This window comes from Salmo trutta, chromosome 18, assembly GCF_901001165.1.
Source record: "Salmo trutta chromosome 18, fSalTru1.1, whole genome shotgun sequence".
NCBI classification, from domain to species: domain Eukaryota; kingdom Metazoa; phylum Chordata; class Actinopteri; order Salmoniformes; family Salmonidae; genus Salmo; species Salmo trutta.
Window position 1 is genome coordinate 8,379,563 of NC_042974.1, and position 27,379 is coordinate 8,406,941.

The following is a 27,379-nucleotide window of genomic DNA, read 5'->3' on the forward strand; positions in this document are numbered from 1 at the left end:
TATATACATGTCAGCATACAGGTCAGTTTATGCAGGTCAGTATACACAGGTCAGTATATACAGGTCAGTACACAGGTCAGTATTCAGGTCAGTATACACAGGTCAGTATACAAGTCAGTATATACAGGTCAGTTTACAGGTCAGTATACAGGTCATTATATACAGGTCCATTTACAAAGGTCAGTATTTACAGGTCAGTATTTACAGGTCAGTATACGGGTCAGTTTTTACAGGTCAGTATATACAGGTCAGTAAATACAGGTCAGTATTTACAGGTCAGTATACTGGTCAGTTTTTACAGGTCAGTATATACAGGTCAGTAAATACAGGTCAGTATATACAAGTCAGGATATACAGGTCAGTATACTGGTCAGTATATACAGGCCAGTATACAGGTCAGTATATCGGTCAGAATATACATTTCAGTATTTATAGGTCTGTATATACAGGTCAGTATACACAGGTCACTACATACAAGTCAGTATACAGGTCAGTATATACAGGTCGGTATATACAGGTCAGTATACAGGTCAGTATACACAGGTCAGTATATACAGGTCAGTATATACAGGTCAGTATACACAGGTCAGTATACACAGGTCAGTATACAGGTCAGTATATACAGGTCAGTATACACGTCAGTATATACAGGTCAGTGTACAGATCATTATATGCAGGTCAGTATTTACAGATCAGTATACAGGTCAGTATATACAGGTCAGTATGCACAGGTCGGTTTATAAAGGTCAGTATACAGGTCAGTATATACAGATCAGTATATTTCTCAGTATAAACAAGTGAAAATACACAGGTCAGTATATACATGTCAGTATTTACAGGTCAGTATGCACAGGTCGGTATATACAAGTCAGTATACAGGTCAGTTTACAGGTCAGTATATACAGGTCAGTATATACAGATCAGTATATACAGATCATTATACAGGTCAATATACAGGTCAGTATATACAGGTCAATATACAGGTCAGTATATACAGGTCAGAATATATAGGTCAGTATACAAGTCAGTATATACAGGTCATACTCAATGTGCAGGGTACTGGAGTGGTTGAGGTGGGCTTATACATAAACATAGACATAGACTAGAAAGATATTTAAACATTGAACGCGTTTGGTAGTCCACGATTAATTTTAATCCGTATTGGGAAGCCAGCCCTTTGTGTGTAAACCCATTGTTTGAATGACCTCCCCGTACCTATGTCCCCTCACCCCTCTCACACTGCCTCTTGTCAATCAATAGGTCAAATGGCAGGTGACCACACCCAGTTAGAGTTCCACAACATTGAGACGGGCATCGTGACGGAGAAGAGGTTCCTTTCACTGGTGCCCTCTAACTTCATAGGTCACCTGCAGAGCCTCTCCTTCAACGGCATGGCCTATATAGGTAGGTAGCCCATAGGTTAGAGTGGTATGTCAGTAATTGGAAGGTTGCTGGTTCAAGTCCTGGGCCAGGAGATGGAGAAGTGTTGAGCAAGGCACTTCACCCCAGAGATGGTACTCTCTGGGGTGAATTGCAGAATTGTGCTTCACAATGTGTCTATGTTCTTGGTAAAAAATAGATCAACAAAGTGTCTATTCTATTCTCTCTGTAGACCTGTGTAAAAATGGTGACATTGACTACTGTGAACTCAACGCCATGATTGGCTTCAAGAACATCATTGCCGACCCTGTCACGTTCAAGTCTCGGTTGAGCTACGTTGCTCTGACCACTCTCCAGGCCTACTACTCTATGCACCTGTTCTTCCAGTTCAAGACCACCTCATCAGATGGACTCATACTGTTCAACAGCGGTGATGGAAACGACTTCATTGTGGTCGAGCTGGTCAAGGGGTACGTTTGTCATGACAAATTGTACTATATGATAGTAATTCATATTGAAGGGAGGGGTGTGTGTGTCATTATTCATGTGACTACCTGTCTTTTTCCAGCTATCTGCACTATGTATCAGACCTGGGGAACGGAGCTCACCTGATCAAGGGCAACTCCAACAAGCCCCTGAATGATAACCACTGGCACAACGTCATGATCTCACGAGACACTAACAACCTCCACACCGTCAAGATCGACACCAAGATCACCACCCAGACCACCATGGGAGCCAAGAACCTGGACCTGAAGGGTAGGCTGCCTGGGGCTGGGGGTTTACGTAACTTTCTACTCTGACAGAGAGTGACATTATGGGAACAGAGTGACAGAGGATATTACTGGTCTGCTGTTGGACAGAGCTAGTCACTATTGTTATGATTTTGGGGTACAGCATGAGATGTTTCTGGTCTGCTGTTGGACAGGGAGTCTTAATGACAGTCAGATGACAGTCAGGGTCCTGTTAATGGAATTATTGTATCACAAGGCCAAATATTATTATTATTATTTGTATTATTATTATGTATCCTTGAACAGATGCATACTTCAAGGCCCTTTATCAGTTCTAGACAAGAAGTTCTGTTCATATATGCAGTTTATATCAGTACCTGCTTTTTTCCAGCAGGTGTCAGTGGTTCCACACTGGTCTATAACTGTGTATAAAGTATATTTAACATGTGTAGACTCTTTAGCAGACTCTCTTATCCAGAGTGACTTACAGATAGTGCATTCATCTTAAGACAGCTAGGTGAGACAGCCACATATGTGACCAACCGCCTTGATTCGGTCTTATGTAGCAACATTTGAAATGGTGTTTTTTACATAGGATAAAAGCAGAGAAACAGAGCTACGAAATGGTATATCATACACTGCATTTGAGGAAAATTGGGAAGGTAATTCTACTTTGAAAATTGATAAACTTGTAACCTCACCTTTGAGAAAATGGCCTTTGAATGTTTTGGTACTACTACTGGTGTCACATTTGTCGTAGTGGAGAGAAGACCAAGGCGCAGCGGGTATGTGGATACTCATATTATTTTAATGAAAAAATATGCAAAGCATCCACAGTGAAAAAACAATAAATGATACTCACGACACGAACAGTTTTGCAGGCTCACACAATGCAGTGCAAAAACAACTACCCACAACCCCAAAGAAAAACACACACTACTATATAGGACTCCCAATCAAAGGCAACTCAACACACCTGCCTTCAATTGGGAGTCCAATCACCAACACAACACTTAACACACAGAAACCCTGCCACGTCCTGACCAAAACTAATACAATTGCTCCCTTAGCTGGTCAGGACGTGACAGTACCCCCCCCCCCAAGGTGCAGACCCCGGAATGCACCTTAAAAAAGAAAACACAAAAAAATCCCCTATACCCCAACAAAACCAATAAACAATAACCCCTAAACAATAAGGGAGGGAAGGGAGGGTGGCTGCCGTCAACGACGGCACTGTGCTACACCCTCCCTCCCCAACCCACCTATCCTGGAGGTGGCTCAGGTGCGGGACGTGGACCTCGCTCCCCCTTCGGCGTCGCCCACTTCGGTGGCGCCGATAGCTGCGCCGGGCAGACGGGCCACTCGGGCTGACCCTGGCAGACGGACCACTCTGGCTGGGCCGGAGGACAGACGGGCCACTCGGGCTGGGCCGGAGGACAGGCGGGCCACTCGGGCTGGGCCGGAGGACAGGCGGGCCACTCGGGCTGGGCCGGAGGACAGGCGGGCCACTCGAGCTGGGCAGGAGGACAGGCGGGCCACTCGGGCTGGGCCGGAGGACAGGCGGGCCACTCTGGCAGCTCCGGGCAGTCGGGCCACTCTGGCAGCTCCGGGCAGTCGGGCCACTCTAGCAGCTCCGGGTAGTCGGGCCACTCTGGCGGCTCCGGGCAGTCGGGCCACTCTGGCGGCTCCGGGCAGACGGGCCACTCTGGCGGCTCCGGGCAGACGGGCCGCTCTGGCGGCTCCTGACTGGCGGGCGGCTCTGGCGACTCCTGACTGGCGGGCGGCTCTGGCAACTCCTGACTGGCGGGAGGCTCTGGCGACCCCTGACTGGCGGGCGGCTCTGGCGACTCATGACTGGCGGGCAGCTCTGGCGACTCATGACTGGCGGGCATCTCTGGCGACTTATGACTGGCGGGCAGCTCTGGCGACTCATGACTGGCGGGCAGCTCTGGCGACTCATGACTGGCGGGCAGCTCTGGCGACTCATGACTGGCGGGCAGCTCTGGCGACTCATGACTGGCGGGCAGCTCTGGCGACTCCGGACTGGCGAGGCTGGGCTGACGCACTAGACGCCTGATGCGTGGGGCTGGTACTGGATGTGCCAGCCTGGAGACACGCACCTCCATGCTAGTGCGTATAGCGAAGTGGAGTCTTTTGTTTAGACATGCTAGCTAAACAACCATAATCCCAATCCACAGAGTACTAGCAATGCGAAATGGAATTCTGAGATAACATTACTACACACAGATCATAAACATAATTTTAGCTAGCGAGCGAGCCAGCCATCTAACGTCAGCTAGCTAGCTAACAGTTTAACTTGGTGTCTTTTGTTTAGACATGTAGCTAGCTAGCTAAACAATGAACCATAATCCCAATCCAAAGAGTACTTGCAATACAAACCGATTGTCATAGCTAGCTAAAGTTAACCAAATAGGTTCACTAGGCTAAAACTAGCAATATGAAGTGGCATTCTGAGATAACATTACTACACACAGATCATAAACGTAATGTTAGCTAGCAAGCCAGCCATCTAACGTCAGCTAGCTAGCTAACAGTCAGCTTTGACTTACAATGAAAACAACTTTCTGACAAAATTAGAAACGTATAATATCTTAAATTGTAGCTAGACTCGTTCACATATATGTGGATGAATGCTTCACGGCATACTGCAACCCCTTTCATTAAATAAGACGTCCTGTGTCATTTCCGTTTTGTTTGTACATCTTGCTTGATCCGTTGTGTCAAGTCAAACTGGTTCACACTGACTGTGTGCAATGCCATAAGAATCATCAGATCTTTCTCCCTCTCTGTCACGGATGCCACGGTTGCCCTTCGTTTGAAGATGTAATCCAGAGACAGGTGTTTTATACGACAGCCTTCTGTGTTCTCTTTTTAACTCCCTCTGCATTTGCAATCTCTTTATCATACTCTGCTTCTACCAGACATTCCACTGATTTCAAAACTTGGTCAACTTCTTCCGTGAAAACAAAACTGTTGATTGCTGTTTCTTCCCCATCAATGTCATCAGAAGACTCTACAATGTCTTCTTCAATTAAAATGTTTTTACCTAAATCAGGGATTTCCTCATCGTCTGATTCATTTTCAGAAAAGTAGTACAGAAAGTAGTACATCACAGTTTTTTCCCACTTACCTTTGTCGATAGCGCCTGATAAATTCAGGGCAGCAATGTTATTGAGAGCAGTAGCAACATATTTGTAGTTCTCCATGGCTAACATTATATATTTTGAAAAAACTGCAGTAGAAAGGATTATCTAAACATAACGATTAGCTCATTTTATAGACACAAGATGCTACACCGCAGACCAATCTGAAACTCATCTCTCGGCATGTCCAGCCCACTCATTATCTAAGCAAATCATGGCTACCGGGAAGGTTCCTGCCTTTTTCTGTGGCTAAACCAACTAGGCTCAAAATTGAACAACTTTATTCATATTTACTGATGGAATACACGTTTGTTATTAAGGAATATGAAAGTTCAAATGTTCCACAAGGCATTTCTGCCAAAAAACGCATTTTGTTTGGTGGCAGAACGGAGTACTCAGGTCAGGGTGTAGGGTTTGATTGTAGGCTGAAGGAAGAGAGGGGAAGTTCTTCTGGCTGCTCTGTAGGCAAGTACCATGGTCTTGTTGCTCTAGTCCAGATGGGAGATGACAAGTGCCTGGATTAGAACCTGTGCTGCTTCCTGTTTGAGGTGAGGTCGTACTCTACGGATGTTGTAGAGCATGAACCTGCAGGAGCGAGTGACTGCTTTGATGTTTTCAGAGAACTACAGGGTGTTGTCCAGGGTCACGCCAAGGTTCTTTGCTCTCTGGGAGGGGGACACCATGGAGTTGTCATCTGTGATGGAGATGTCTTGCAGTGGGCATGCAGCTACGTCTTGGGGGGAAGGAAATAAGTAGTTGAGTGTCATTCTCATAGCAAGGAGAGATCATGTGAGGATATGACGTAGCACAGTGACTTGGTGTATAGGGTTGTTTTACTGAACAGCACCAATCCACTTTTCTGTTCTCTCCCTTTCTCATTCTGAATAGTCATGCAGGCTGTATTATAGACCCAGTGATCACCTCACCAGTGACATATTAACCCTTCCTGTCCCTTTGTCTCCCCCTCATGTGTATTCACCTCATCCTCTTCATTCCTATTAATAATGTAAGACTTCAACCAGAGAGCTATTTCCTTATCTGGTGATTGAATTTCTTGACATGCCACTATTCTTCATCTTCTTCCTCCCCCGTCCTTCACAGGTGACCTGTATATAGGTGGCGTGGCCAAAGAGACGTACAAGGAGCTTCCCAAATTAGTTCACGCCAAGGAGGGCTTCCAGGGTTGCCTAGCATCGGTAGACCTGAACGGACGCCTCCCGGACCTGATGTCAGATGCCCTGGCATGTGTCGGCCAGATAGAGAGGGGCTGCGAAGGTAAACACACACACACCCTAACACACACTAACACAAGCTAACCCTGGCATGTGTGGGCCAGATAGAGAAGGGCTGAGAAGGTTAGAACTCAATCAAATGTATTTCAGACCTTTTTACATTAGCCTTTGTCACAAAGTGTTGTAGAGTAACCTGGCCTAGGGTGACCCATCCTCTTCTGCCTGTAGCATGTAGAAAAACAACGATAAGACACATTGGCCACTATCAAAACAGAGATAAGACACCTTGGCCACTATCAAAACAGAGATAAGACACCTTGGCCACTCTCAAAATAGCGATAAGACATCCTAGTCACTATCAAAACAAAGATAAGATACCCTGGCCACTCTCAAATTCAAACGCTTGTGGACAAATCTAAGCTATTCATAATGATTTCCTCTCTTTTTTCACTGTAATCATAGAATGACTGTCATGGTTATTTGTGTACACTGGACCATACATGGTGTAAAATACAGTCAAGCAACCAGTGAACTCTCATCTAAGATGCCTTCCTCAGTGCAAAGGCTGGTTGAACATTGAAGAAACGAAGACAATAACTTGTCAGAAATAACAGTGTATTTCGCCTTCTAAAGTCCACCAGCCTTCCAAAGGGGAATATATTTTTTCTTTCTACATAGAAGTCCCTGTGAAAGAATCATTTTCATTCCACACTGTAGAAACAACATTATTTCCCCAATGCTTCTACTTTGGTCTTGACAGCCTCACACTATGTTTCATCAGCCTCTTACCTAACTCATTAACAATCCTTTCATTCACTTCTCAATAATGTGAACACTTTTCCTTGTTTGTCAACAGTCCCTGTGTACTCTGCTCGCATATGCATACACACACATACACACACACACACGCAGACACGCACGCTCACACACACACACACACACACACACACACACACACACACACACACACACACACACACACACACACACACACACACACCCAAGTACAAAAAAACTCACCCTTTGGCACATGTTAACCTCCATAAACTATGTTGGTATGCTGTTAGAATATGTCAACAGCTGCAATTCCTCTACCCTCATAATTTCTGTTTCATTTGGCTACCATATAATCTGATTAATCTCAATGACAGTATAATCAGATTACTCTCACTGACAGTATAATCAGATTACTCTCACTGACTGTATAATCAGATTACTCTCACTGACAGTATAATCAGATTACTCTCACTGACAGTATAATCAGATTACTCTCAATCAGATTACTATCACTGACCATATTTGTACAAGCACACACACACACACACACACACACACACACACACACACACACACACACACACACAAAATCACACACTGTGCTCTGTGCATGCTTAGTGAGTCTGCGTGTTTGCCAGAAGCAATCTTCTTGAAATATGGATTAGATTTATGTTGCATAAATAATAGTTTTAATTAATAGTTTTAATTTCAATGTCATCGTTCTCCACTCTTTCAGTGTAATATTGTTCTATATAATGATAATGCTATGACACAGATGTGTTGATATCATTGTTATTTTTGTTCCCAGTAAACTGGGGTAGTTTGGTAAACTGTTCCACACAACTGCATCAGAGTACAATACCATATTCAATATCCAAACTTCCAGAGGAAAATACGCAATGTAAACAACCCATGGAAGTTCAGTTCAGTGTAGGTGTGATTGACTGAAGTGTAGGTGTTACTGACTGACTGACTGACTGACTGACTGACTGACTGACTGACTGACTGACTGACTGACTGATGTATAGATGTGACTGACGAAAGTGTAGGTGTAATGACTGACTGAAGTGTAGGTGTGACTGACTGACTGACTGACTGACTGACTGACTGACTGATGTATAGATGTGACTGACTAAAGTGTAGGTGTGACTGACTGACTGACTGACTGACTGACTGACTGACTGAAGTGTAGGTGTGACTGACTGACTGACTGATGTATAGATGTGACTGACTAAAGTGTAGGTGTGACTGACTGACTGACTGACTGACTGACTGAAGTGTAGGTGTAATGACTGACTGAAGTGTAGGTGTGACTGACTGACTGACTGACTGACTGACTGACTGACTGACTGATGTATAGATGTGACTGACTAAAGTGTAGGTGTGACTGACTGACTGACTGACTGACTGACTGACTGAAGTGTAGGTGTGACTGACTGACTGACTGATGTATAGATGTGACTGACTAAAGTGTAGGTGTGACTGACTGACTGACTGACTGACTGACTGAAGTGTAGGTGTAATGACTGACTGACTGATGTATAGATGTGACTGACTGAAGTGTAGGTGTGACTGACTGACTGACTGACTGACTGACTGACTGACTGACTGACTGACTGACTGACTGAAGTGTAGGTGTGACTGACTGACTGACTGACTGACTGACTGACTGACTGACTGACTGACTGACTGACTGACTGACTGACTGACTGAAGTGTAGGTGTGACTGACTGACTGACTGACTGACTGACTGATGTATAGATGTGACTGACTAAGGTGTAGGTGTAATGACTGACTGAAGTGTACGTGTGACTGACTGACTGACTGACTGACTGACTGACTGACTGACTGACTGACTAGCGGACTGAAGTGTAGGTGTGACTGACTGACTGACTGACTGACTGACTGATGTATAGATGTGACTGACTAAGGTGTAGGTGTAATGACTGACTGAAGTGTACGTGTGACTGACTGACTGACTGACTGACTGACTGACTGACTAGCGGACTGAAGTGTAGGTGTGAGAGACTGACTGAAGTGTAGGTGTGACTGACTGACTGACTGACTGACTGACTGACTGACTGGCTAGCGGACTGAAGTGTAGGTGTGAGAGACTGACTGAAGTGTAGGTGTGACTGACTGACTGACTGACTGACTGACTGACTGACTGAAGTGTAGGTGTGACTGACTGACTGACTGACTGACTGACTGACTGGCTACCGGACGGAAGTGTAGGTGTGAGAGACTGACGGAAGTGTAGGTGTGACTGACTGACTGACTGACTGACTGAATTGTAGGTGTGACTGACTGACTGACTAAAGTGTAGGTGTGAGAGACTGACTGAAGTGTAGGTGTGAGAGACTGACTGACTGACTGACTGACTGACTGACTGACTGACTGAAGTGGAGGTGTGACTGACTGACTGAAGTGTAGGTGTGACTGACTGACTGACTGACTGACTGACTGAAGTGGAGGTGTGACTGACTGACTGAAGTGTAGGTGTGAGAGACTGACTGACTGACTGACTGACTGACTGACTGACTGACTGACTGAAGTGTAGGTGTGACTGACTGACTGACTGACTGACTGACTGACTGACTGACTGACTGACTGACTGACTGAAGTGGAGGTGTGACTGACTGACTGGCTGAAATGTAGGTGTACTGACTGACTCTGTTGTCTCACTGTCTACTCTCTGACATCTCTTCGTCTTCTCTCTGTCGTCTCTCCTTCTTCTCTCTGACGTCTCTCCTTCTTCTCTCTGACGTCTCTCCTTCTTCTCTCTGACGTCTCTCCATCTTCTCTCTGTCGTCTCTCCATCTTCACTCTGACGGCTCTTCGTCTTCTATCTGATGTATCTCCGTCTTCTCTCTGACGTCTCTCTGTCTTCTCTCTGATGTCTCTCCATCTTCTCTCTGACCTCTCTTGTCTTCTCTCTGACGTCTCCCCATCTTCTCTCTGACGTCTCTCCGTCTTCCCTCCTTCGTCTCCCCATCTTCTCTCTGACGTCTCTCCGTCTTCTCTCTGTCGTCTCTCCATCTTCACTCTGACGGCTCTTCGTCTTCTCTCTGATGTATCTCCGTCTTCTCTCTGACGTCTCTCTGTCTTCTCTCTGATATCTCTCCATCTTCTCTCTGACCTCTCTTGTCTTCTCTCTGACGTCTCCCCATCTTCTCTCTGACGTCTCTCCGTCTTCCCTCCTTCGTCTCCCCATCTTCTCTCTGACGTCTCTCCGTCTTCTCTCTGTCGTCTCTCCATCTTCACTCTGACGGCTCTTCGTCTTCTCTCTGATGTATCTCCGTCTTCTCTCTGACGTCTCTCTGTCTTCTCTCTGATATCTCTCCATCTTCTCTCTGACCTCTCTTGTCTTCTCTCTGACGTCTCCCCATCTTCTCTCTGACGTCTCTCCGTCTTCCCTCTGTCGTCTCCCCATCTTCTCTCTGACGTCTCTCCGTCTTCCCTCTGTCGTCTCCCCATCTTCTCTCTGTCGTCTCTCCGTCTTCCCTCTGACATCTCTCTATCTTCTCTGTCATCTCTTCATTTTCTGTCTCTCTCCATCTTCTCTCTGACGTCTCTCCATCTTCTCTCTGTTGTCTCTCCGTCTTCTCTCTGTCATCTCTCTGTCTTCTCTCTTACCTCTCTTGTCTTCTCTCTGACGTCTCCCCATCTTCTCTCTGACGTCTCTCCGTCTTCCCTCCTTCGTCTCCCCATATTCTCTCTGACGTCTCTCCGTCTTCTCTCTGTCGTCTCTCCATCTTCACTCTGACGGCTCTTCGTCTTCTCTCTGATGTATCTCCGTCTTCTCTCTGACGTCTCTCTGTCTTCTCTCTGATATCTCTCCATCTTCTCTCTGACCTCTCTTGTCTTCTCTCTGACGTCTCCCCATCTTCTCTCTGACGTCTCTCCGTCTTCCCTCCTTCGTCTCCCCATCTTCTCTCTGACGTCTCTCCGTCTTCTCTCTGTCGTCTCTCCATCTTCACTCTGACGGCTCTTCGTCTTCTCTCTGATGTATCTCCGTCTTCTCTCTGACGTCTCTCTGTCTTCTCTCTGATATCTCTCCATCTTCTCTCTGACCTCTCTTGTCTTCTCTCTGACGTCTCCCCATCTTCTCTCTGACGTCTCTCCGTCTTCCCTCTGTCGTCTCCCCATCTTCTCTCTGACGTCTCTCCGTCTTCCCTCTGTCGTCTCCCCATCTTCTCTCTGTCGTCTCTCCGTCTTCCCTCTGACATCTCTCTATCTTCTCTGTCATCTCTTCATTTTCTGTCTCTCTCCATCTTCTCTCTGACGTCTCTCCATCTTCTCTCTGTTGTCTCTCCGTCTTCTCTCTGTCATCTCTCTGTCTTCTCTCTTACCTCTCTCCGTCTTCTCTCTGACGTCTCTCCGTATTTTCTCTGACTTCTCTCCATCCTCTCCTGCTTCTATTTGTGTTTCCTGTTAATAGAGTCTCTGACAACATTTCAGTGCTTTACTAACCTCTGGTATTATCTGCCTTTTCCTTTCCTTAATGTTTTGCTGACTTGATCAAGCATTGATGAAAGCTGATCTGCAAGGTATATAGCTTCGGTTTGTTTGATACAGTCTGACAATCCCTCTTCCTCCCTCTGCATTTTGTAACCCCCCCCCCCCACACACACACACACACACATTACCCCAACCCACTCACACCACCACAACCCCCCCCACACCACAAAAACTTCTACAATGACAACCCAGTGTTACGCCACTCACTCCCGTGTCATAACAATTGGCCTTCAGCCCCAGAAGGGAATACAAGGATCACTCACCTGTCCGCTAAACTGACCCCTAGATCCTATACCTATATCCTATATAATTGTGGAGATCTGAGAGGATTTGACAGTTGTAAGCAATATATAAATAGCTCCACCTTACCCTCTGATAGGTTTGTTGTAAGTTTCACCAAGTTTCTTATACCAATGAAAAGTTATTGGATTTCCACAAGTGCATAGGGTGTAGGGTCTAGGGGACGATCTGGATTTGGACCACCTCCATCATTTTGTACGGTATGGCAGCCTCAGGGTCTCTTGTTATCATCTTCTACTAGTTTATTATATTCACTCTTGTTTATTTTTTTACATACAATTGTTTTATTGCATGGCTCATAGTCTTCATAGCCACATATACATGTTACTCAATGCATGCATGGCATTACACCAAATCTATATGTCATTGTGCAATTTTGAATCAAAATAGATAGGGTCTTAGCTACCTCATGCTTGTAAGATAGCAACTCTTGTTACCTATGTTATGGGTGTCAAATTGTACTGTTGTTATCAGTAGATACTATGTTATTATTTCAATACTATATATGTTTCATTCAGTATTATGAATATTGTATATGGGCCAATAGGAAGAAAACATATACGTACTGTAAGTGTTAATCCACAAACTGTCATTCATGATAATAACAATGTTTAGTTGAATAAATTAGTAAATTATCAAAATTCAACTGAATAAAAATCATTACTTTATCCAAAACCACTACAACTAATTAAAGTTACTTGACATTCTGAATAATATAAAGCATTTTTACTAAGACACTGTCCAATATACATTGAACTACAATATTAACACACCATCCAACAATTTCAAAGTTTTTACTGAGTGACAGTTTCACCACCACAAATATACAGTTGAAGTCGGATGTTTACATACACATAGGTTGGAGTCATTAAAACTAGTTTTCAACCACTCCACAGTTTTCTTGTTAACAAACTATAGTTTTTGCAAGTAGGTTAGGACATCTACTTTGTGCATGACATAAGTAATTTTTCCAACAGTTGTTAACAGACAGATTATTTCACTTATAATTCAATGTATTATAATTCCAGTGGGTCAGAAGTTCACATACACTAAGTTGACTGTGCCTTTAAACAGCATAGAAAATTCCAGAAAATTATGTCATGGCTTTAGAAGCTTCTGATAGGCTAATTGACATAATTTTAGTCAATTGGAGGTGTAACTGTGGATGTATTTCAAGGCCTACCTTCAAACTCAGTGCCTCTTTGCTTGAAATCACGGGAAAATCAAAAGAAATCAGCCAAAACCTCAGAACTCAGAACCATTTGTAGACCTCCACGAGTCTGGTTCATCCTTGGGAGCTATTTCAAAACACCTGAAGGTACCACGTTCATCTGTACAAACAATAGTACGCAAGTATAAACACCATGGGACCACGTAGCCGTCATACCGCTCAGGAAGGAGACACGTTCTGTCACCTAGAGATAAACCTTACTTTGGTGTGAACAGTGCAAATCAATCCCAGAACAACAGCAAAGGACCTTGTGGCGATGTTGGAGGAAACAGGTACAAAAGTATCTATATCCACAGTAAAACGAGTCCATAACCTGAAACCTGAAAGGCCGCTTAGCAAGGAAGAAGCCACTGCTCCAAAACAGAGGATCTCTGCTGTAACGTGACACTTTCTAAGGCTCCCATAGGCTCTCAGAAGGCGCCAGAACGTTGAATGATGACTTTGCAGTCCATGGCTGAAAAACAGTAGCGCATTTGGATAGTGGTCGATCTGAGAACAATGAGACGGGTGCGCGCCTGCACGTGAAGAGTCCGTTGTAGATTATCAGTCTTTGAACGAAAACAACGACTCCCGGTCGGAATATTATCGCTATTTTACGAGAAAAATCGCATAAAAATTGATTTTAAACAATGTTTGACATGCTTCGAAGTAGGGTAATTAAATATTTTGCATTTTTTTGTCACGATATGCGTCCGCGCGTCACCCTTCGTTACCCTTCGGATAGTGTCTTGAACGCACGAACAAAACGGCGCTATTTGGATATAACTATGGATTATTTGGAACCAAACCAACATTTGTTGTTGAAGTAGAAGTCCTGGGAGTGCATTCTGACAAAGAACAGCAAAGGTAATCCAATTTTTCTTATAGTAAATCTGAGTTTGGTGAGTACCAAACTTGGTGGGTGTCAAAATAGCTAGCCTGTGATGGGAGTGCATTCTACTCAGAATATTGCAAAATGTGCTTTCACCGAAAAGCTATTTTAAAATCGGACACCGCGATTGCATAAAGGAGTTTGTATTTTGCGCCACACCCTATCATTGGATATTGGAGCGGTGTTCCGCTAGTGGAACGTCTAGATGTAAGTTAACCACGTGGTATGGTTAAAGTTCAGAAAGAGGAATGCGTGGTCAAACCTTGGCCTTCTCGTTATCGAGGTAAGCTGGTCTGGTGATAGAAAACCTGGGTTGGGGTTATATTCGGAATAACAGAAAAAGGCTGTCTCATGACGCCAGGTCCCGTCTGTTCATGGGGGCGTGCCGATCACTTAGTGAAACTTTAAATAGAAATACAATTCTCTCACATTAACATCATTACAAGCATTCCAACATATCCCAAATAGCTTTATCCTTATTCATTCATTTTCTACAACCATTAGATGTAAGTCTCACAACTGAGGCTATTATATAAACAGCGCCATGGTAATGTGGCCGTATTGTCTCTCATGAGCTTCACAAAATTGTACCAAACGGACCAGTTCGTAACTGGATTCTTCACCGATCTTTTATACCTACTTGTCACGTCCTGACCAGTAAAAGGGGTTGTTTGTTATTGTAGTTTGGTCAGGGCGTGGCAAGGGGTGTTTGGTTTGTGTGTTTCGGGGTCTTTTGGGTTATGTTCTAGTTTTTCTATTTCTATGTTTCTATCTAGTTTTTCTTTGTCTATGTTGGTTTTGGTAGGACCTCCAATTAGAGGCAGCTGGTTGTTGTTGCCTCTAATTGGAGGCCATATTTAATTGGGTTAGTTTTCTCTTGTGCTTTGTGGGTGGTTGTTTCCTTGTATAGTCTGAGCACCTTACGGAACTGTTTTTCGTTGTTTGTTATGTATAAGTATTTTTTTCCTTCTAATAAAAAGAAGATGAGCAATATAACCGCTGCATATTGGTCCGATGATTTCTCCTCTTCAGACGACAAAGTTTATGACACTTCTTCAGAACCTGAATATTGTTCGGTTGTCAAGTTCTGTGAGGTAGAAGAATTCTTCCTCTGTTTGGTCTATGAAAACTTACTCTTGTCTCCATACTTTGGCCATGAGGCAGGATATTCTCTTAGGAATTTACGACCGCTCTCACAGAGCCTGGGTGTGGGAGACAGAGGTAGGGGGATGGTGCATAGAAAACCCAAAGAGGGCAACATCATGACACCGGTATAGGTGACGCTGGGATTCATCCTTGAAGAGCACCGTTGTCCAGTGTGCCAGTAACCATCGAAGGTGAGAATTGTCCCACTGAACTCGGTTACGACGCTGAACTGCAGTCAGGTCAAGACACCGGTGAGGACAATGAGCACGCAGATGAGCTTCCTTCCCTGAGACTGTTTCTTACAATTGCAGAAATACTTGGTGGTGCAAACGCGCAGTTTCATCAGCAGTCCAGGTGGCTGGTCTCAGACGATCCTGCAGGTGAAGATGCCGGAAGGGGATGTCCTGGAACGGTGTGGTTACATGTTATCTGCGGTTGTGAGGCCGGTTGGACACTAGGTCAAATTCTCTAAAACAACGTAGGAGGCGGCTTATGGTAGATAAATTAACATAAAATTCTCTGACAACAGCTCTGGTGGACATTCCTGTCGTCAGCATGCCATTTGCACACTTCCTCAAAACTTGAGACATCCTTAGCATTGTGATCTGTGACAAAACTGCACATTTTAGAGAAGCCTTTTGTTGTCCCCAGCAGAAGGTGCACCTGTGTAATGATCATGCTGTTTAATCAGCTTATTGATATGCCACACCTGTCATGTGGGTGGATTAACTTGGCAAAGAAGAGTCACAAAGAAGAGTCATTTTCAATCAACCATGATCAACCATGTAACAACATGTATCATAATCAAAGAAAATCTCAGTCTTAATCTCAGTATGACAACCAAACCATGCTACATTACTCTGGTTAACATCCATGCTAACCCTGTGTCATACCATTTGCATCAACTCTCCCAGCCTACAGAGGGGTTGACAGACTGGCTGACAGACTACATAACAAACTGACTGACAGATGACATAACAGACTTGCTGACAGACTGCATAACAGACTGGATGACAGTTGGCATAACAAAATGGCTGACAGATGACACAACAGACTGGCTGACAGTTGACATAACAGACTGGCTGACAGACTGCATAACAGACTGGCTGACAGATTATATAACAGACTAGCTGACAGTTGGCATAACAGACTGGCTGACAGACTACATAACAGACTGGCAGACAGACTTTCAATCAAATTGTATTTGTCACATGCGTCGAATACAACAGCACCTTACAGTGAAACGCTTACATACTAGCCCTTCTCTTGAGACTCTCATCCCGTTAGCGGGATCATTTTCCAGCGAAAAACCCCTAGCGACATTAGCATAACGAAATTAAATTTTATTTATTTTTTAAATATAGGACTGTCTCATATCGTTTTATAGATACACCTCTCTTGAATCGACCCTCGTTGTCCGATTTCAAAAAGGTTTTACAGGAAAAGCACAATATTAGATTATGTTAGAGGAGTACATGGTAAGTACATGGACCTCTCTTGTCTTCTCTCTGACGTCTCCCCATCTTCTCTCTGACGTCTCTCCGTCTTCCCTCCTTCGTCTCCCCATCTTCTCTCTGACGTCTCTCCGTCTTCTCTCTGTCGTCTCTCCATCTTCACTCTGACGGCTCTTCGTCTTCTCTCTGATGTATCTCCGTCTTCTCTCTGACGTCTCTCTGTCTTCTCTCTGATATCTCTCCATCTTCTCTCTGACCTCTCTTGTCTTCTCTCTGACGTCTCCCCATCTTCTCTCTGACGTCTCTCCGTCTTCCCTCCTTCGTCTCCCCATCTTCTCTCTGACGTCTCTCCGTCTTCTCTCTGTCGTCTCTCCATCTTCACTCTGACGGCTCTTCGTCTTCTCTCTGATGTATCTCCGTCTTCTCTCTGACGTCTCTCTGTCTTCTCTCTGATATCTCTCCATCTTCTCTCTGACCTCTCTTGTCTTCTCTCTGACGTCTCCCCATCTTCTCTCTGACGTCTCTCCGTCTTCCCTCTGTCGTCTCCCCATCTTCTCTCTGACGTCTCTCCGTCTTCCCTCTGTCGTCTCCCCATCTTCTCTCTGTCGTCTCTCTCCGTCTTCCCTCTGACATCTCTCTATCTTCTCTGTCATCTCTTCATTTTCTGTCTCTCTCCATCTTCTCTCTGACGTCTCTCCATCTTCTCTCTGTTGTCTCTCCGTCTTCTCTCTGTCATCTCTCTGTCTTCTCTCTTACCTCTCTTGTCTTCTCTCTGACGTCTCCCCATCTTCTCTCTGACGTCTCTCCGTCTTCCCCCTCCTTCGTCTCCCCATATTCTCTCTGACGTCTCTCCGTCTTCTCTCTGTCGTCTCTCCATCTTCACTCTGACGGCTCTTCGTCTTCTCTCTGATGTATCTCCGTCTTCTCTCTGACGTCTCTCTGTCTTCTCTCTGATATCTCTCCATCTTCTCTCTGACCTCTCTTGTCTTCTCTCTGACGTCTCCCCATCTTCTCTCTGACGTCTCTCCGTCTTCCCTCCTTCGTCTCCCCATCTTCTCTCTGACGTCTCTCCGTCTTCTCTCTGTCGTCTCTCCATCTTCACTCTGACGGCTCTTCGTCTTCTCTCTGATGTATCTCCGTCTTCTCTCTGACGTCTCTCTGTCTTCTCTCTGATATCTCTCCATCTTCTCTCTGACCTCTCTTGTCTTCTCTCTGACGTCTCCCCATCTTCTCTCTGACGTCTCTCCGTCTTCCCTCTGTCGTCTCCCCATCTTCTCTCTGACGTCTCTCCGTCTTCCCTCTGTCGTCTCCCCATCTTCTCTCTGTCGTCTCTCCGTCTTCCCTCTGACATCTCTCTATCTTCTCTGTCATCTCTTCATTTTCTGTCTCTCTCCATCTTCTCTCTGACGTCTCTCCATCTTCTCTCTGTTGTCTCTCCGTCTTCTCTCTGTCATCTCTCTGTCTTCTCTCTTACCTCTCTCCGTCTTCTCTCTGACGTCTCTCCGTATTTTCTCTGACTTCTCTCCATCCTCTCCTGCTTCTATTTGTGTTTCCTGTTAATAGAGTCTCTGACAACATTTCAGTGCTTTACTAACCTCTGGTATTATCTGCCTTTTCCTTTCCTTAATGTTTTGCTGACTTGATCAAGCATTGATGAAAGCTGATCTGCAAGGTATATAGCTTCGGTTTGTTTGATACAGTCTGACAATCCCTCTTCCTCCCTCTGCATTTTGTAACCCCCCCCCCCCCCACACACACACACACACATTACCCCAACCCACTCACACCACCACAACCCCCCCACACCACAAAAACTTCTACAATGACAACCCAGTGTTACGCCACTCACTCCCGTGTCATAACAATTGGCCTTCAGCCCCAGAAGGGAATACAAGGATCACTCACCTGTCCGCTAAACTGACCCCTAGATCCTATACCTATATCCTATATAATTGTGGAGATCTGAGAGGATTTGACAGTTGTAAGCAATATATAAATAGCTCCACCTTACCCTCTGATAGGTTTGTTGTAAGTTTCACCAAGTTTCTTATACCAATGAAAAGTTATTGGATTTCCACAAGTGCATAGGGTGTAGGGTCTAGGGGACGATCTGGATTTGGACCACCTCCATCATTTTGTACGGTATGGCAGCCTCAGGGTCTCTTGTTATCATCTTCTACTAGTTTATTATATTCACTCTTGTTTATTTTTTTACATACAATTGTTTTATTGCATGGCTCATAGTCTTCATAGCCACATATACATGTTACTCAATGCATGCATGGCATTACACCAAATCTATATGTCATTGTGCAATTTTGAATCAAAATAGATAGGGTCTTAGCTACCTCATGCTTGTAAGATAGCAACTCTTGTTACCTATGTTATGGGTGTCAAATTGTACTGTTGTTATCAGTAGATACTATGTTATTATTTCAATACTATATATGTTTCATTCAGTATTATGAATATTGTATATGGGCCAATAGGAAGAAAACATATACGTACTGTAAGTGTTAATCCACAAACTGTCATTCATGATAATAACAATGTTTAGTTGAATAAATTAGTAAATTATCAAAATTCAACTGAATAAAAATCATTACTTTATCCAAAACCACTACAACTAATTAAAGTTACTTGACATTCTGAATAATATAAAGCATTTTTACTAAGACACTGTCCAATATACATTGAACTACAATATTAACACACCATCCAACAATTTCAAAGTTTTTACTGAGTGACAGTTTCACCACCACAAATATACAGTTGAAGTCGGATGTTTACATACACATAGGTTGGAGTCATTAAAACTAGTTTTCAACCACTCCACAGTTTTCTTGTTAACAAACTATAGTTTTTGCAAGTAGGTTAGGACATCTACTTTGTGCATGACATAAGTAATTTTTCCAACAGTTGTTAACAGACAGATTATTTCACTTATAATTCAATGTATTATAATTCCAGTGGGTCAGAAGTTCACATACACTAAGTTGACTGTGCCTTTAAACAGCATAGAAAATTCCAGAAAATTATGTCATGGCTTTAGAAGCTTCTGATAGGCTAATTGACATAATTTTAGTCAATTGGAGGTGTAACTGTGGATGTATTTCAAGGCCTACCTTCAAACTCAGTGCCTCTTTGCTTGAAATCACGGGAAAATCAAAAGAAATCAGCCAAAACCTCAGAACTCAGAACCATTTGTAGACCTCCACGAGTCTGGTTCATCCTTGGGAGCTATTTCAAAACACCTGAAGGTACCACGTTCATCTGTACAAACAATAGTACGCAAGTATAAACACCATGGGACCACGTAGCCGTCATACCGCTCAGGAAGGAGACACGTTCTGTCACCTAGAGATAAACCTTACTTTGGTGTGAACAGTGCAAATCAATCCCAGAACAACAGCAAAGGACCTTGTGGCGATGTTGGAGGAAACAGGTACAAAAGTATCTATATCCACAGTAAAACGAGTCCATAACCTGAAACCTGAAAGGCCGCTTAGCAAGGAAGAAGCCACTGCTCCAAAACAGAGGATCTCTGCTGTAACGTGACACTTTCTAAGGCTCCCATAGGCTCTCAGAAGGCGCCAGAACGTTGAATGATGACTTTGCAGTCCATGGCTGAAAAACAGTAGCGCATTTGGATAGTGGTCGATCTGAGAACAATGAGACGGGTGCGCGCCTGCACGTGAAGAGTCCGTTGTAGATTATCAGTCTTTGAACGAAAACAACGACTCCCGGTCGGAATATTATCGCTATTTTACGAGAAAAATCGCATAAAAATTGATTTTAAACAATGTTTGACATGCTTCGAAGTAGGGTAATTAAATATTTTGCATTTTTTTGTCACGATATGCGTCGCGCGTCACCCTTCGTTACCCTTCGGATAGTGTCTTGAACGCACGAACAAAACGGCGCTATTTGGATATAACTATGGATTATTTGGAACCAAACCAACATTTGTTGTTGAAGTAGAAGTCCTGGGAGTGCATTCTGACAAAGAACAGCAAAGGTAATCCAATTTTTCTTATAGTAAATCTGAGTTTGGTGAGTACCAAACTTGGTGGGTGTCAAAATAGCTAGCCTGTGATGGGAGTGCATTCTACTCAGAATATTGCAAAATGTGCTTTCACCGAAAAGCTATTTTAAAATCGGACACCGCGATTGCATAAAGGAGTTTGTATTTTGCGCCACACCCTATCATTGGATATTGGAGCGGTGTTCCGCTAGTGGAACGTCTAGATGTAAGTTAACCACGTGGTATGGTTAAAGTTCAGAAAGAGGAATGCGTGGTCAAACCTTGGCCTTCTCGTTATCGAGGTAAGCTGGTCTGGTGATAGAAAACCTGGGTTGGGGTTATATTCGGAATAACAGAAAAAGGCTGTCTCATGACGCCAGGTCCCGTCTGTTCATGGGGGCGTGCCGATCACTTAGTGAAACTTTAAATAGAAATACAATTCTCTCACATTAACATCATTACAAGCATTCCAACATATCCCAAATAGCTTTATCCTTATTCATTCATTTTCTACAACCATTAGATGTAAGTCTCACAACTGAGGCTATTATATAAACAGCGCCATGGTAATGTGGCCGTATTGTCTCTCATGAGCTTCACAAAATTGTACCAAACGGACCAGTTCGTAACTGGATTCTTCACCGATCTTTTATACCTACTTGTCACGTCCTGACCAGTAAAAGGGGTTGTTTGTTATTGTAGTTTGGTCAGGGCGTGGCAAGGGGTGTTTGGTTTGTGTGTTTCGGGGTCTTTTGGGTTATGTTCTAGTTTTTCTATTTCTATGTTTCTATCTAGTTTTTCTTTGTCTATGTTGGTTTTGGTAGGACCTCCAATTAGAGGCAGCTGGTTGTTGTTGCCTCTAATTGGAGGCCATATTTAATTGGGTTAGTTTTCTCTTGTGCTTTGTGGGTGGTTGTTTCCTTGTATAGTCTGAGCACCTTACGGAACTGTTTTTCGTTGTTTGTTATGTATAAGTATTTTTTTCCTTCTAATAAAAAGAAGATGAGCAATATAACCGCTGCATATTGGTCCGATGATTTCTCCTCTTCAGACGACAAAGTTTATGACACTTCTTCAGAACCTGAATATTGTTCGGTTGTCAAGTTCTGTGAGGTAGAAGAATTCTTCCTCTGTTTGGTCTATGAAAACTTACTCTTGTCTCCATACTTTGGCCATGAGGCAGGATATTCTCTTAGGAATTTACGACCGCTCTCACAGAGCCTGGGTGTGGGAGACAGAGGTAGGGGGATGGTGCATAGAAAACCCAAAGAGGGCAACATCATGACACCGGTATAGGTGACGCTGGGATTCATCCTTGAAGAGCACCGTTGTCCAGTGTGCCAGTAACCATCGAAGGTGAGAATTGTCCCACTGAACTCGGTTACGACGCTGAACTGCAGTCAGGTCAAGACACCGGTGAGGACAATGAGCACGCAGATGAGCTTCCTTCCCTGAGACTGTTTCTTACAATTGCAGAAATACTTGGTGGTGCAAACGCGCAGTTTCATCAGCAGTCCAGGTGGCTGGTCTCAGACGATCCTGCAGGTGAAGATGCCGGAAGGGGATGTCCTGGAACGGTGTGGTTACATGTTATCTGCGGTTGTGAGGCCGGTTGGACACTAGGTCAAATTCTCTAAAACAACGTAGGAGGCGGCTTATGGTAGATAAATTAACATAAAATTCTCTGACAACAGCTCTGGTGGACATTCCTGTCGTCAGCATGCCATTTGCACACTTCCTCAAAACTTGAGACATCCTTAGCATTGTGATCTGTGACAAAACTGCACATTTTAGAGAAGCCTTTTGTTGTCCCCAGCAGAAGGTGCACCTGTGTAATGATCATGCTGTTTAATCAGCTTATTGATATGCCACACCTGTCATGTGGGTGGATTAACTTGGCAAAGAAGAGTCACAAAGAAGAGTCATTTTCAATCAACCATGATCAACCATGTAACAACATGTATCATAATCAAAGAAAATCTCAGTCTTAATCTCAGTATGACAACCAAACCATGCTACATTACTCTGGTTAACATCCATGCTAACCCTGTGTCATACCATTTGCATCAACTCTCCCAGCCTACAGAGGGGTTGACAGACTGGCTGACAGACTACATAACAAACTGACTGACAGATGACATAACAGACTTGCTGACAGACTGCATAACAGACTGGATGACAGTTGGCATAACAAATGGCTGACAGATGACACAACAGACTGGCTGACAGTTGACATAACAGACTGGCTGACAGACTGCATAACAGACTGGCTGACAGATTATATAACAGACTAGCTGACAGTTGGCATAACAGACTGGCTGACAGACTACATAACAGACTGGCAGACAGACTTTCAATCAAATTGTATTTGTCACATGCGTCGAATACAACAGCACCTTACAGTGAAACGCTTACATACTAGCCCTTCTCTTGAGACTCTCATCCCGTTAGCGGGATCATTTTCCAGCGAAAAACCCCTAGCGACATTAGCATAACGAAATTAAATTTTATTTATTTTTTAAATATAGGACTGTCTCATATCGTTTTATAGATACACCTCTCTTGAATCGACCCTCGTTGTCCGATTTCAAAAAGGTTTTACAGGAAAAGCACAATATTAGATTATGTTAGAGGAGTACATGGTAAAAGTAGCATCATATGAATTTTCCGACCAAGCACATGCATCACATATAACCAAAAAACAGCTAAATGCAGCACTAACCTTTTACAAACTTCATCAGATGACACACCTAGGACATCATGTTACACACAGCATGCAATCTTTTGTTCAATAAAGGTCATATTTCTATATAAAAACAGCATTTTACATCGGCACCTGACGTTGACTAACTATTTTCCCATAAAATGCGTCCCGGGAAACAGTGCTACAATTTTATAAATTACTATTCGAAAACGTTTTTTTTTTTTTTATATTGTCAATCTAAGATTTATAGATGAATATCTCTTGAAAACACCCGTCATAACAGATTTTAAATTAACTTTACAGGGTAATCACACTTTGAGATAAAAGGGGATGCGATACTCAGAAAATGAGCTAGAAAGCCTAGCTCGTCGCCATCTTGGAACAATCGCACATCACATCTGATCTTGTATAATATTGCCAATAATCCCTCACCTTTAGTTGTCTTCATCAGAAAGCACTTCCAGGAATCCCAGGTCCACGACAAATGTATTTTCGGTCGAAAAAGTCCATCCTTTATGTTCCATTAGCTTGCTGTTGTTAGCGCGTCGGAAGGCTGTATCCAAATACTGATCCGTGCGCGGCAGCTGGCATACGAAAAATATATTTTTTCCCTCCTTTAGGTTCGTTCAAACATGTCAAACGTTGTATAACATTAATCTTCAGGGCCTGTTTCAACAAGAGAGCCAATTCGAGTGGGACAATTTCATTGTGTTTCAAAACGTTTCCAAAGGTGGGGGCAGACACGGCCGTCACAATGCTGATGGCCCTCCTACTGTGACCAATTGCCACATCGTCTCCTACACTGAGTTTCGACAGCAGAAGCCTCAAAACACTTTGTAAAGACTGGGGACATCTAGTGGAAGCACTGGAAAGTGCTCAATTATCATTTTTTGACGTTGTGAATTACAGGGAAGGCTGTGAAGTTGAGTCCACAATTCAGAATCCCACTTCCTGGTTCAATCGGTCTCGGGGTTTTGACTGCCATACGAGTTCTGTTATACTCACAGACACCATTCAAACAGTTTTAGAAACTTTAGGGTGTTTTCTATCCATATAAAATAAGTATATGCATGTCCTAGCTTCTGAGTTTGATTAGTAGGCCGTTGAAAATGGGAACAAATTTTTTCCAAAATGCGCTGTGGCGCCCCCAGTGGTAGGATATACGCAAGAGGTTAACCAACAACGCAGTTTTAATAAAATACCTACAAAAAAGTAAGAGATAAGAATAACAAATAATTAATCAGCTGCAGTAAATACCAATAGCAAGGCTATATACAGTGGGTACCCGTACAGATTCAATGTGCGGGGCACTGGTGTTGAGGTAATTGAGGTAATATGTACAGTGAGGGAAAAAAGTATTTGATCCCCTGCTGATTTTATATGTTTGCCCACTGACGAAGAAACAATCAGTCTATAATTTTAATGGTAGGTTTATTTGAACAGCGAGAGACAGAATAACAACAAAAAAAATCTGAAAAATGCATGTCAAAAATGTTATACAATTATTTGCATTTAATGAGGGAAATAAATATATGACCCCTCTGCAAAACATGATTTAGAACTTGGAGTCAAAACCCTTGATGGCAATCACAGAGGTCAGACGTTTCTTGTAGTTAGCCACCAGGTTTGCACACATCTCAAGAGGGATTTTGTCCCACTCCTCTTTGCAGATCTTCTCCAAGTAATTAAGATTTCCAGGCTGATGTTTGGCAACTCGAACCTTCAGCTCCCTCCACAGATTTTCTATGGGATTAAGGTCTGGAGACTGGCTAGGCCTCTCCAGGACCTTAATGTGCTTCTTCCCTTCTTCTTGAGCCACTCCTTTGTTGCCTTCGCTGTGTGTTTTGGGTCATTGTCATGCTGGAATACCCATCCATGACCCATTTTCAATGCCCTGGCTGAGGGAAGGAGATTCTCACCAAAGATTTGACGGTACATGGCCCTGTCCATCGTCCCTTTGATGCGGTGAAGTTGTCCTGTCCCATTAGCAGAAAAACACCCCCAAAGCATAATGTTTCCACCTCCATGTTTGACGGTGGGGATGGTGTTCTTGGGGTCATAGGCAGCATTCCTCCTCCTCCAAACACGGCGAGTTGAGTTGATGCCAAAGAGCTCCATTTTGGTCTCATCTGACAACAACACTTTCACCCAGTTGTCCTCTGAATCATTCAGATGTTCATTGGCAAACTTCAGACAGCATTTATATGTGCTTTCTTGAGCAGGGGAACCTTGCGGGCGCTGCAGGATTTCAGTCCTTCACGGCGTAGTGTGTTACCAATTGTTTTCTTGGTGACTATGGTCCCAGCTGCCTTGAGATCATTGACAAGATCCTCCGTGTAGTTCTGGGCTGATTCCTCACCGTTCTCATGATCATTGCAACTCCACGAGGTGAGATCTTGGATGGAGGCCTAGTCCGAGGGAGATTGACAGTTCTTTTGTGTTTCTTCCATTTGCAAATAATCACACCAACTGTTGTCACCTTCTCACCAAGCTGCTTGGCGATGGTCTTGTAGCCCATTTCAGCCTTGTGTAGGTCTACAATCTTGTCCCTGACATCCTTGGAGAGCTCTTTGGTCTTGGCCACGGTGGAGAGTTTGGAATCTGAATGATTGATTGCTTCTGTGGACGGGTGTCTTTTATACAGGTAACAAACTGAGATTAGTAGCACTCCCTTTAAGCGTGTGCTCCTAATCTCAGCTCGTTACCTGTATAAAAGTGACTATGTATAGATAATAACAGAGAGTAGCAGTAGCAGTAGCGTAGAAGGGGAGGGGGACCCTTATGGCTTGTGGGTAGAAGCTGTTTAGAAGCCTACATAAGATTACATAACAGACTGGCTGACAGACTACATAACAGACTGGCTGACAGACTGCATAACAGGTTGGCTGATAGATGACATAACAGACTGGCTGACAGATGACATAACAGACATGGGCAGACATATAGACAGACATACAGAAAGACAGACAGGCAGATAGGCAGGCTGACAGACAGCTATGCAGGCTGACAGACAGCTATGCAGGCTGACAGACAGCTATGCAGGCTGACAGACAGCTATGCAGGCTGACAGACAGCTATGCAGGCTGACAGATCAGTGTCCAAACCTGTGACACATTGTTGGCCAATGTTAATAGCTGCTGATGATCTTTAGTCTTTTTTCTACATAACTTTTTTCCCCTCAATGGATTGTCTATCTCCGAAATACTGAAGACGACTGCAGTTTTCAGACCACCCACAAGAGAAAAATTCCAGATTTTCTCAGATCCGGGTTTCCTACCACTTTATTTAACCTAGGCTACATTTCCATTTTCTTTATCTTCCCATGCAAATAACAGAAACACACATCTACTCTCCCTTGAAATGATTGAAGCCTCTGAATGGTTAATCTCTCCCATTTTCTATTTCTCTGAATGGACACACCTTTTTCTACTTTTGACCACAGTGCCAATCAGTGGTCTTTCTTTTTGACTCAAGATCGTGGTTCTATAACAAGCGATTGAAAATAAAAACTGAAAACTTATGCCCCTCACCAGTTTGAAATGCATTATGTTGGTCCTTCTCCTTACAAGAAACAATACCTCAAGGACCCATAAAGTCCACCTTAAGAGGTTTTCCACCATTTAGAACTTTCTGAAAAACACTTAAAACACTAGTCCTCTGGCAACAAATGACTGATTTGCATGAAATTTGACATCTGGCATAGAGTACCAGTCCAAAGTTTGGACAAACCTACCCATTCCAGTGTTTTTCTTTATTTTTACTAGTTTCTACATTGTACTGTAGAATAATAGTGAATACATCAAATCTATGAAAGAACACATATGGAATCATGTAGTAACCA

At 43.6% G+C, this 27,379-nt stretch overlaps 1 protein-coding gene across 17 annotated transcripts in view; it reads left to right on the forward strand.

The window, feature by feature from the left end:
• Positions 1 to 27,379, forward strand: part of LOC115152808 (neurexin-1a) — a 758,004-nt gene that overhangs the window by 360,904 nt on the left and 369,721 nt on the right. For all 17 annotated transcript variants that reach the window (XM_029697621.1, XM_029697623.1, XM_029697634.1 and 14 more), the window contains 4 exons: positions 1,261 to 1,404; positions 1,613 to 1,850; positions 1,949 to 2,139; positions 6,380 to 6,553. In XM_029697621.1, coding sequence (XP_029553481.1) covers positions 1,261 to 1,404; positions 1,613 to 1,850; positions 1,949 to 2,139; positions 6,380 to 6,553 — 747 coding nt within the window. The remainder of the gene's footprint in view (positions 1 to 1,260; positions 1,405 to 1,612; positions 1,851 to 1,948; positions 2,140 to 6,379; positions 6,554 to 27,379) is intronic.